The sequence below is a fragment of the Pleurodeles waltl genome, chromosome 4_1 (assembly GCF_031143425.1).
Source record: "Pleurodeles waltl isolate 20211129_DDA chromosome 4_1, aPleWal1.hap1.20221129, whole genome shotgun sequence".
Lineage (NCBI taxonomy): Eukaryota > Metazoa > Chordata > Amphibia > Caudata > Salamandridae > Pleurodeles > Pleurodeles waltl.
Genome location: NC_090442.1, coordinates 765,935,382 through 765,948,594, shown reverse-complemented (window position 1 = coordinate 765,948,594; position 13,213 = coordinate 765,935,382). Strand labels below are relative to the sequence as shown.

The window sequence follows — 13,213 nt, the reverse complement described above, 5'->3', positions numbered from 1 at the left end:
TGTTTCTTGGTGCCTATCAGTAGGAGGTTGAGCCCTTCTGGGTTTTTTCCTCTTATCTTTCTCTTTTTTGTATAGATAAGCTTTAATCTATAGTCACAAGTGTGGGCCCTTTTACCTATACCCCAGAAAATCATTGCCTATTGTCTCCCTTCCTGTAAAGTCTGTGCTGCCTTCATGTCTGGCACATGCACGGCAACTGTCTGTGATGTGTGTCAATGGTGAGTGTGCTCAAAGGGTGAGGGTGGATTTGTGCTTACTGTACACCAAGTAGGTACTTGTCCGGCTGAACATTCTATCTTCACCAATACCTCTCCCTAATCCTTGCAGAAGCCTGGAAAACTTTGGAAATAATCAATACTTATCGTGTTTAGCTCAGCTTCTGGTGGGTGCAGTCTTACATCTCCTGGTTCCAAAGTGATGATCATCTCCCACAGAAAGTCACCCAGCAAGCTAGGTTTGGAGGGGAACCAAAGAATGAAAATATTGCAGACCAGCCTGTCCTTAAAGACTCTCCTTGGTAACAAGTAGCTTGTTTAAAATTTCACTCTCCTTAGAAAGAGCCACACACCAGTGTGGCTGAGGAAAGTGACACCTAGGAGTGGAAATCCCGATGACTGTCACTCTACTGAAAAAAGTCTGGGCTTGCCTGGTAGATGGTTTTGTGACAATCCTGAGTGTGAAGAAGGTTTCACCTGTCAGAGGAAGAAGCTGTGCATCAGGTCACTGGTAGAACAAACTTAAACCAGCCAAGAAGAGAGACAGCTGTCTACAAAAGCCTTTGGAAGTCAGATGTGGAAGTATGTCTGCTCCAAAGCACAAGGGCATGTAAGGCAGCTGTTCAGGACAATTAAAACAAAAAAGCACAAAGACTTCCTCTGTGAAACCTTCAAATGCCTCCCATAGCAGGAGGAGGGTGCCCTGTGCGAATAACTTAGAATTTCCACCTCTGATGCCTACCCCATGACTTACATAGTCTTCTGATTTGTCTTTGCTTTCCATCCCAGTGGTGGGTAGCTCTGTACCCTTGGGGGCCTGCTGGATTCCATTGACTGTGATCCGTGGGTTCTGAGTTGCACATGTCATCCCTTTTTGTGTCATCTGAGGGACTGAATGTGTATTGGCACCTACACCAAAAAATACCCCCAGGCTAACTAGGGGCTATTGGATCAGTGGCACTCTAGTGCCTATGCCTATACACCATGTACCCATAAACAGACCCTGACATCAACAGTGTGGTGCCCCTTGTCAAGGTAGGTGGGGCTCTTAGGGTGAGGGAATAGAGGGCAGACTGAAAATATGTCGCTTATACAATAACAACTGAAACCAATTATATGCAACAAAAATATTGGCATATTTGCTTTGTAGTGCAGCTTTGTGTAACTTTGTTTGTAGACTCCAATGTCAACTGTTTCTGTAGCACTTAGTGCTTAGGTGCTATAATATCGCTTTTTGTCATATCTTTGGCCCAGAAGATGAGAGATTTATGGTTTTCACTGTTTATCTCAGTTTTATCTATCGTATATTTTTTGTGTCTTTTAAAATACTTTTTTTTATAAATTAAAGCACTGACTGAATATTGATCTTGCTAGCTGGTATAATCGTGTACACGGTATTCTGAGGGGCATATTCACAAACTATATTTTGTAGTATGTTAGCAGTACTACAATAGTTCTACTAATGAACTACAAAATGCTATACATACGCCATCCCGGCGTGTCCTATTTTTTCAGTGTGAACATCTCCCACCCGACCAAGGAGATCTCTGCTCACATAAGTATATGTTTTAGTAGTAAATGTGGGTGGGATAGTAGGGCAGTGGCCGGAAAATATGGAATTCTTAACACTAAACTGGTGCTGTTAAGGAAGGGTTATGGAAGGGAAATGAACTTACCCATAAAAGAGAAAGCCCATTGCTATTCACACACTGTGCTAGTTACTACAGCCAAAAAGGACCCAAAAAAGTCATAAACATACTCCAGCTTAGAGATGGAGTATGCCAGTACCAACATGGCTAACAACTGGCACTGTAACGTCATCTCATGAAAAATAATTGAGGTAGGGACTTAAAATAAAAACATGTAAGAACAAATGTCAAAATAACTTAAGTTAATTAAAACTATTAAAAAACGCCTTTCATTTAGTGTTTTAAAAAGTATATAAATAAAAATCATTTAAAAATATCTTAGTAACCTTTCATTTAAAAATAATGTAATATTAAAATGTATTAAAAATACATATTTTACTTTAGTTGGGATTTTTTTTTATTTATACTTTAAAAAATAATTGTATTTTAATTTAATGTATTCAAACTAGTTACATTTTGAACTTAAAACTAAGTTATTAATGCTGCACCATAATATAATATATACAAACTGGTTACATTTTTATCAAAAATTGTTATTGATTTTGTAACAGTTTTTTCTTGTTGTACATTAATAACTATATAAAATTAATTAGCATTATTATTTTATATTAAAATAGTATTTTCTAAAAATGTTTATGTTTAGTATAATTTTTAAGATTTCCCTGTAATTTACCCTAGGGTGATTTCCGCCCCAGTAGCAGAGACCTCCGTCCACATAGGATAGGTTAATAGTAGTAACTTTACACTTATTTTCAGGGAGTGAAGATACATACGTGTACACTTTGAAGTACATTTACACTCATAAATAGTGAATAGTCAAAAGTAGTAGATTTACTACAAAGTGTAAAAGTAAACTCACACGTGTAGACTTACTCCTGTCTAAGTTTGCCTTTGTGAATAGCCCCTTCAGTGTCTAGCCTGAATCACCTCCTAAGCCATGGACAGCTGTGCCTCACTATCTTCAGAGAGCCATTTGTTAAAGGAAAATACTTGGTATTCCTTTTGAGATCCAATAGTAGCCTGGTCCGGGAACAACTATTCCAACTGTCACAATTGGAGGCCAGCACCCACTAACTGCCCTAGGAGCCCAGGGACGTGGCCACCTCTGTCCCTAATTGCGAGGTGCAGGCCACAGGCCCTTGACTGTCCCTGCAACTAGAGAATCTTGATCACAACAATCTTGCTAATGATTTAAGCTTAACTGGTCTCTGCACTGAAATGTGTCCCAAACGGACACATCCCTCTGTGGACTGTGCACCCTAAAATTCTTCCATTGACTTAACCTAGCCGTTGTTGTTTTAATGGCAGGTTTTTGGATGAAGGGGTTTTTACTAGAAAGTGAGCATCTGGGGCTTCAGACCACTCAGCTGTCCAGTACTGCTCCCAGAGCCAGAGATCATTCATGTAGTGGGTTATTAATATCATAACATAATATGCCACAACGTATTCCTTTAATACTGTATCACCAATCCACTGACTGAGACTGTGTTCACGTCATAGTAAGTCTGATAGGTCTTGAAGTCTTCCAAGCTCACACAAAAACAGCCCAGTGATGCCACAGTGCCAGTGTAACAGAAACCCCAGCATGAAAATGCTATACAAATAATTGTTGTGCTATCCCAGCCCTGGAAGCTGCTACCACCTTCTAATTTTCACTTAGCATTATACTTGTCATTCTTTTACTTACCAGCAAATCAACATCCTATCCTTTCTTAAAGATATGGGCATAGAGCCCATATCTTTAAGGCTATATCATGTTATATATTTATTTTAATTCCTAAAAGCTTCTAGACTAGGCCTAGATTGCTCGGTTTACTTTCTCTTGGAAAGTCACAAGACCAAAGACAGTAACTTGGCTATCCAACTGGAGTGCAATATAACTCGTATCGCTAGCACGCCAGTGTAAAGAAATGGCTCCCTGTTGCAGTTACCCCCCACTTTTTGCCTGATACTGATGCTGACTTGACTGAGAAGTGTGCTGGGACCCTGCTAACCAGGCCCCAGCACCAGTGTTCCTTCACCTAAAATGTACCATTGTATCCACAATTGGCACACCCTGGCATTCAGATAAGTCCCTTGTAACTGGTACTTCTAGTACCAAGGGCCCTGATGCCAAGGAAGGTCTCTAAGGGCTGCAGCATGTCTTATGCCACCCTAGAGACCCCTCACTCAGCACAGACACACTGCTTACAAGCCTGTGTGTGCTAGTGAGAACAAAATGAGTAAGTCGACATGGCACTCCCCTCAGGGTGCCATGCCAGCCTCTCACTGCCTATGCAGTATAGGTAAGACACCCCTCTAGCAGGCCTTACAGCCCTAAGGCAGGGTGCACTATACCATAGGTGAGGGTACCAGTGCATGAGCACTGTGCCCCTACAGTGTCTAAACAAAACCTTAGACATTGTAAGTGCAGGGTAGCCATAAGAGTATATGGTCTGGGAGTCTGTCAAACACGAACTCCACAGCACCATAATGGCTACACTGAAAACTGGGAAGTTTGGTATCAAACTTCTCAGCACAATAAATGCACACTGATGCCAGTGTACATTTTATTGTAAAATACACCACAGAGGGCACCTTAGAGGTGCCCCCTGAAACTTAACCAACTATCTGTGTAGGCTGACTGGTTCCAGCAGCCTGCCACACTAGAGACATGTTGCTGGCCCCATGGGGAGAGTGCCTTTGTCACTCTGAGGCCAGTAACAAAGCCTGCACTGGGTGGAGATGCTAACACCTCCCCCAGGCAGGAGCTGTAACACCTGGCGGTGAGCCTCAAAGGCTCACCCCTTTGTCACAGCCCAGCAGGGCACTCCAGCTTAGTGGAGTTGCCCGCCCCCTCCGGCCACGGCCCCCACTTTTGGCGGCAAGGTTGGAGGGAACAAAGAAAGCAACAAGGAGGAGTCACTGGCCAGTCAGGACAGCCCCTAAGGTGTCCTGAGCTGAGGTGACTCTGACTTTTAGAAATCCTCCATCTTGCAGATGGAGGATTCCCCCAATAGGGTTAGGATTGTGACCCCCTCCCCTTGGGAGGAGGCACAAAGAGGGTGTACCCACCCTCAGGGCTAGTAGCCATTGGCTACTAACCCCCCAAACCTAAACACGCCCTTAAATTTAGTATTTAAGGGCTACCCTGAACCCTAGAAAATTAGATTCCTGCAACTACAAGAAGAAGGACTGCCTAGCTGAAAAACCCCTGCAGAGGAAGACCAGAAGACGACAACTGCCTTGGCTCCAGAAACTCACCGGCCTGTCTCCTGCCTTCCAAAGATCCTGCTCCAGCGACGCCTTCCTAAGGGACCAGCGACCTCGACATCCTCTGAGGACTGCCCCTGCTTCGAAAAGACAAGAAACTCCCGAGGACAGCGGACCTGCTCCAAAGAAAAGCTGCAACTTTGTTTCCAGCAGCTTTAAAGAACCCTGCAAGCTCCCCGCAAAAGGCGTGAGACTTGCAACACTGCACCCGGCGACCCCGACTCGGTTGGTGGCGATCCAACACCTCAGGAGGGATCCCCGGACTACTCTAAGACTGTGAGTACAAAAACCTGTCCCCCCTGAGTCCCCACAGCGCCGCCTGCAGAGGGAATCCCGAGGCTTCCCCTGACCGCGACTCTTTGAAACCAAAGTCCCGACACCTGGGAGAGACCCTGCACCCGCAGCCCCCAGGACCTGAAGGACCGGACTTTCACTGGAGGAGTGACCCCCAGGAGTCCCTCTCCCTTGCCCAAGTGGAGGTTTCCCCGAGGAACCCCCCCCTTGCCTGCCTGCAGCGCTGAAGAGATCCCTAGATCTCCCATTGACTTCCATTACAAACCCGACGCTTGTTTCTACACTGCACCCGGCCGCCCCCGCGCTGCTGAGGGTGAAATTTCTGTGTGGGCTTGTGTCCCCCCCGGTGCCCTACAAAACCCCCCTGGTCTGCCCTCCGAAGACGCGGGTACTTACCTGCAAGCAGACCGGAACCGGGGCACCCCCTTCTCTCCATTCTAGCCTATGTGTTTTGGGCACCACTTTGAACTCTGCACCTGACCGGCCCTGAGCTGCTGGTGTGGTGACTTTGGGGTTGCTCTGAACCCCCAACGGTGGGCTACCTTGGACCAAGAACTGAACCCTGTAAGTGTCTTACTTACCTGGTAAAACTAACAAATACTTACCTCCCCTAGGAACTGTGAAAATTGCACTAAGTGTCCACTTTTAAAACAGCTATTTGTGAATAACTTGAAAAGTATACATGCAATTTTGATGATTTGAAGTTCCTAAAGTACTTACCTGCAATACCTTTCGAATGAGATATTACATGTAGAATTTGAACCTGTGGTTCTTAAAATAAACTAAGAAAAGATATTTTTCTATATAAAAACCTATTGGCTGGATTTGTCTCTGAGTGTGTGTACCTCATTTATTGTCTTGTGTATGTACAACAAATGCTTAACACTACTCCTTGGGTAAGCCTACTGCTCGACCACACTACCACAAAATAGAGCATTAGTATTATCTCTTTTTACCACTATTTTACCTCTAAGGGGAACCCTTGGACTCTGTGCATGCTATTCCTTACTTTGAAATAGCACATACAGAGCCAACTTCCTACATCAGTCACAATCAACAATATAAAAACAGGACAGAGCCCAGTAACCACTGACAGTCTTAGAAACCTCGGAAAAAACTACCTTACATGCCCATAAACGTATTAGTAACAGACATAAAAAAACAAGTTACTAAAACTGGCAAACCTACTTGTATAGGATGAGTGAATGTTCCTAAATCCAAACAATGCCGCTTGTTACAGGCTCCACATCTGAGTTCCAATCTTGATCCTATTCTACTTTGTTTTAATCCTGCCTTAGGATTCCACATATTTTCTATTGCGTAGCTTTCTCTAGCAGCAGTGACTTGTGCGTCATACCCTCTCCACTAATCCCATGATGTGCCTCTTGTTCCACAGTGCCTGGTTACTTTATCAAAGAAGCCATCACCTAAGGACATTAACTATAGCTAGCAAGGTATAGCACGTGGTACCCCTAGAGGGCCCTTTAATACACTTGAAACTGCCCTTGCTAGCCCTGGTCCCAACGATCAAAGAGAAAGCTGTGGGAAAAGAGTAGTTTAACCACCTTCTTTGTCTGTTCTCGCTCAACAGGGAAATGAGTCTGCTAAGAGTCTAAAGTAGGGATAGGAACTCAACTACTTGATGGTAAAGGTACCACAGTGCGTGGGACCTCACGTATGATGCTCGTGGCACTTCTGTGAATAGCAACCCGTACCAACAGTGTTAATTCCTACTGAGTTTTGATGGATTTTCTTGTCCATCTGCTGTATCTAATTATAGTTTTTGTCTGTATAACCAGATAGGCACTGTTTACTCCTCTTTCATGGATTAACATCTGTGAAGTTAAGATAGCATAGGGGGGTTTTATGAGAGGTCTGTGCTTTGATGGAGTCATAGTCTGTTCGCTGTTCAGGTCACAACTTTTATTTTTACCAGTTTTCCAAGCAAGTGAGCATGCTTTCGTTCTATGGGAGTTTCCTTGACTTCAATCTTTCTCTTGCAATTCTTATCCTGACCGGTGCAGTCTCCACCGACCTGTCCTTTTCTGCACTCATTTCTAGCTTGTTTGCCACGCACAACCTTTCACAAGGCTTCCGTGCACTTGATAACTCACTTCTGTCTCTGCAAATCTCCTGTGCCTGAAAACTCCTCTTTACTTTCAGTGAATATGTACAAATTAAAAGTCTACAAGGAAAGTGTCCAATCTCTATCAGATAAAAAACATGCACAATCCTTAAGCAGCCCAGAGGTGGCATGGACCAGGACATACAGAAACTAGTGAATTAGTTCACCTCGTGGGTTGTGAAGGAAAGCAGCTAGACTCCTGGTTGTGACCTGCCATCTATGTATCAGGGAAATTAGGGTTACAGTATGAATAAAAAACACATGTAACTAGGATCCTGGACAGAAAAATAACCATATCCCTTGACTTCTAATTACCAGACAAAAGGTTTGGTATTTTGGAGGCAATAAAAGACTCCGACAGAAAGGATTGTTTAGACCACCACCTCTGTGCTTTACACTATACAAAGAATTTGGGAGTCTAGAACAGATATAGTGGCAGCTCACTGAGGACATTTGCATTTGAGCGACTTAACTCTGTCTCATCACATAAACATGCTCAGACTTATACAGCCTTCCTTCCTTGCACACACAAGATCTTTCCAAGAAGGAGAAAGCTTTGTTAGCGGACCCACCATGGCACAAAACACTGTTGCCAGTAACCTGGTCGTACCACTCTGCAAAACAGGACCCGCACATCTGGACACGACACTCAGCACTGGGGTGGCCTACACACTGCTCATCCTGGCACAAGTCCGGGCAACTCACGGGGGTGGTACCAAGTGGGCAACCTGAGAAAAAGTGTGCTTCAAAGCACAACCTGCAGGTGAGAAAAGTAGAATACAACCAAATCAAAACAACACTGAAAGATTAGGACATTCGAAATCTGGATACTGGGCACAAATATTACTCACACATGTAAACCTGTTACCAACTTCTAAACACTTTAAATGTATTAGACTTGCCTTAACTAGATTTGACTAACATCCTTGATTTGAGATTTCTGTATGGTACATGAAGATGAAGTAACTCCAGCCTTACTATTAAAACATTATAAGGGATATATATCATTCACCCCTTCGTACTTGTGACATAATAAGCCAATAAAAAGCTGGCTGGTTCCTTCCATTCTACCCTTACTGTCCACACACACTGTGGTGAAAGCCTGGAGCTTTTTCTTTTAAATTAGGGATGAATAAGCAGCAGTCAATTTCTTGAAATAACCTCAATATTCTGTGCTCTAATTGTCAGTTGCATATTTATCTGGCTGATTCAGAAGACATGCTGATAGCTATTTAAAAGTAAAAAAATGACATGTAATTCTGTTTCTTGCCCCTGTGTGGGTGAAGGAGGAGGGGTCTTTCATTAACCAACAATAGAAAGTCGTGTGATGATAATCTACGATATCACAGATAATTATATGCAATCATTTTTAGGTGGAGCTCGCAGACGCTTTGACCTATTGTAAGTATTGTGGTCTTTTAACCATGCCCATCACTTTCACTCGTCTGTGTACTTGCCTTTTAAAAATCCCTTGATGTCATTGGTAAATGCTTTACATTTCTCCAGCCTTGGGGCGGTTTTGTTACTGCCTTGCAGACTGGCCCTGTTACATGGCTAATTGCACGATTGCCGATATACTTCAGCATGGGTAAACTATTTTTTTCTTTTGTCTCTCCCCTTCATGCTCCATGGCAGCCATGGCCCTCATAGCACTCACAGTGCCAACAGCTCAAACTCCATCAAATGCTTTACTAAAAAACTCAGAAATCCATAATGGGGTTCTCTTGGCACAGCAGGACAGCTGATACTAAAATACTCACTGCACTCAAGAAAAGTCGCCCCATAATGCTTTGCATGCATTCTTTTTCAAACTTTTTGCTCATAACTCACCGTGTGCTGGTCCTAGGACAATGGGACCACCAAAACATTCAGCACGACACACTCTTTCTTTTTAGATCATCTCTGGGTCCCCACACTAGGTTAGGTCCAATTTCTATTCTTTATTTAAATTATTTTCTACCAGTGTACAATTACTATATTAATATTTATGTACAATGGTATGATTATTGGAATGAATCTTTAAGTCAGTTTTAAAAACGGCGATGATCTAGGGCATGATGCTACAATTTTTTGAAGAAATGCTTCATTTGGTGTAAACTGGACCAGCTTAATGTCATTCATCTATAACTCTAAAGGAGGAAATTCAGCTGTTGAAATTTACTCTGTACTTAGCATTTCCTCCAGAAATTGGAGGATTTTAAGTTCAGACAAACTTTAAGTAAGGCTCTAGGCATTTATTTAAACTATACATGAAGTATCTAGGATTATAAAGAATTGGCAATAGCTAATACAGGGTTTACTCACTAGACTACTTCAATTGTTAATTTTTAAATCCCAAATGCAATCATTTTACTGTGACTTTTTAATGATCCACCAATAACCTATCTTTACTTGATTAGCATTCTGAGGCCTCTTATAACCTCCTGAGTGAGAGCAGTCCCGACTGCCAGCTCCCGACATCAGGCCTGCATCTCACACCTGAGCACAGGTGCAGCTTGCATGGAAGACAATGACTAATTGTGATCATAAGCCTGCTCCTGTTCACCCATGGCTGCCTGATGTTCCCTAACCCATGTGGATACTATCAAGAGCGCCCTAGTGATCTCACAAGTTCCCTTTACCTGAACGATTACATACATGACCCCTGGTTCACTGCGCTTCAGGTGACAGCTATGTATGTACCACATTCCAACATTTAATTCCACTACATACCCACCAAACACAAAGCCACTATAAAATACCACATTGTGTTAGTAGTCTTGGCATGAAGCCACAATTCCACCTCTCTTTCCACTAACGGGCTTAATGTGCTCTGAATGCAGTGTGTGAAGCTTGTATTGCTGTGGACGAATTCTATCTCAAGTCATCACAATGCATCACTTTCAATTGCACCTAAACCCTACACTTCTGTGTAAAGTACTAGTACTGATTTTTTACCATGGTATCCCAACTAGGATAATGGTCAGAAAAAAGAGTTGACTTGCACCATTTTAATACCACAATGTAAGGCTTGTCTCGTGACAACAAGGCGCCTGAAGGAGTGTGTACAACTTTGTAGTAGGAGTAAAGTGCATAGCTGAACCTTGCAGAGCAGACATTAGTCGGGGCTCAAGAGCCTAGCCGAAACACAGAGATTCTGTGTACAAGAACTTTTACTAAGAACCACAAGATCTATCTCAAACTCTATGTGATAGTATCGGGAATGCCCATGTGTAGCTGGAGCAACTCACTCAATATTTGGCTGCCATGGCAAATCTTTGGTTGAAGTTGGTGTCTCGTTCTCAGACTAAACTCTCAAAGGTCATATTTCAAATGGAAATTACTTTGTAAAAGGATTCACACAATACAAGTACCTACACACAGATCAGAAACAAATTCTGCTCCTTACTGTGCTTTATTGAATGTCACCAGATACAGAGACTGCATGGGACAAGTCATGTTTTCTGGACCTTACTCTACTCTACTGAATGTCACTAAATACAGAAGCTGCATGGTACAAATTACGTATAGCAGGGTAAAAGCACACTCCAATAAAAGGTACAGCACCCTTGCTTCTGATGGGCCTTCAATCTACTTCATAAGCTGTATCGGAGACCTTTATAAGACCCCCTCCATTATATGTCACATTTTGTTATCTGGTGTGCAGATAGAATGCAACAGTCTCTGGTGTGATACTATAGTGGTATTGCTTTGTCTAACAATGACTGGAGGCTAAAGTCTACATGAGTGGTTGGAGATGTGTGTAAGTAGAAAGCCCCCACTGCAGAAGGAGTTGGTTTTGTTGCATGTGTCAAAGTTGTGATTGGATTGTGTTGCAGCAGACTTGCTGCAGCAGTCGGTGTAGGGAAGAGATGTAAGGGTCATAAAGGGAATGTGGTCTGACTGGAGGAGCAGAGGTTTCCAGAAATCCTACATCATTTTGTTCCCACCACGTTGGTCTTTGTGGTAAATGTGCAGAGGTTTAGTTCATCCAGCATCTGCACGTTCAGAGTCCCAGTGTGGCCTGGCCGTATTAATGGCAATACACTGAGTACACATCTCTATAAGATAACATAACATAATAAATCATAATGAGGGGGAGAGGGCTATTTATTATACCCACTCATTCTACAATACCCAATCCATAGCTTAATGAAATCTTGGTCAATTTGTGGTACGGAAAGTGCATTGAATCTAGGTTAACCTAGTTAGAGTCAGTATTTATAATGGTGGATGCAGGTCAAAAATAATGTTGGGCATCAATTGTTGTGATACATAAGATTTGATTTAGTAAGCATTTCAGAAAAACAAGGAGACTTCAAGCAACACTGGAGTTCATAAACAACATTTAATAACAATATTCAATAGTCAACAGTTGTTATTTGTTCAGCTACCACGTGTTTTGCCCTGTCAGCGTGTGCAGTTCTAGAGCTTTCCCACGACTCTCTACATACATATGATATTAATAGTTTAAATCTCAAGATTTTGTGGAAAAGGGATTTCAATGCGATCATGAAGGGACTTTGTTAGGTACCTGTATGCAGCTGGGGTGACTATGGGCCAGATGTAGGTAAATTTGATTTTGAAACTTGCAATTTGCGAGTCATAGCGACTCGCAAATTGCAACTCGCAAAACCAAATGCAGAAAGGTGTCTCAGACACCTTCTGCGACTCGCTATGGGGTCGCAAAGACACACCTCATGAATATTAATGAGGTGGGTCGCAGTTTGCGACCCCATAGCGAGTCTAGGCACTCACACGGATGGTGGCCTGCTGGAGACAGCAGACCACCATGTCCGTGACTGCTTTTTGAATAAAGCATTTTTTTTTTCTTTTTGCAGCCCGTTTTCCTTAAAGGAAAACGAGCTGCAAAAAGAAAAATACCAAAACCATTTAGTTTCGGTTTTTTCAGAGCAGGCAGTGGTCCATAGGACCACTGCCTGCTCTGAAAAAATTGTTTTATTGGCATTCACAAAGGGGAAGGGGTCCCATGAGGACCCCTTCCCTTTTGCGAATGAGTTACCATCCACTTCAAGTGGATGGTAACTGCGAGTTGGTTTGCGACCGCATTCGCGGTCCCAAAGCAACTCTGCATGGCGATGCGGTCGCAAATAGGAAGTGAACACCCCTTCCTATTTGCGAGTCGCAGCCTCAAATTGCGAGTCGGTACCGACTCGCAATTTGCGGTTGTGCATTGCGTTTGGCCTTTTGCGCCTCGCAAACTGCGTTTTTCGTAGTTTGCGAGGCGCAAAAGGCTTGCTACATCTGGCCCTATGTGTCACTAAGAAAAAGGAATTCCTGCTGCTCCTTTGAACTATAATAAAGTAGGACACTTATACTATATGGTTCCTTTCAGGGGTAAAACGAGTCTGTACAAAGCAACAGAGACAGACAAAATCCACTTTTCTGAATTTTCATGGACACATATGTGAGCAGACCACGTGTTGTTGGAGACAGTCACTTGATGGAAAATCGTGTCCTGATTCCCAATTGCCATGATCTGTATTGCTCAAAGGATTCTCTTGACCTTAATTATTATATACATACTTGTTTTACCCCTTGAAGGAACCACAGATTTCGACCTGCTTCACTAAAATACAGAAACATGAGTTATCACAAAGAAGGTGCAGGGAGTCCTGTCCCTTAGTGATACCTAGTCATATCAGCTGCATATAGGCACTTATCATAGATTCCTCAAG

At 42.9% G+C, this 13,213-nt stretch overlaps 1 protein-coding gene across 1 annotated transcript in view; it reads right to left on the bottom strand.

Annotated features, from left to right (window-relative positions):
- The window catches only part of KCP (kielin cysteine rich BMP regulator), a 521,393-nt gene that overhangs the window by 388,129 nt on the left and 120,051 nt on the right, over positions 1-13,213 (bottom strand). Inside the window, exon 9 of the mRNA XM_069229392.1 lies at positions 8,108-8,292. Within this exon, the coding sequence (XP_069085493.1) occupies positions 8,108-8,292 (185 nt within the window). The remainder of the gene's footprint in view (positions 1-8,107; positions 8,293-13,213) is intronic.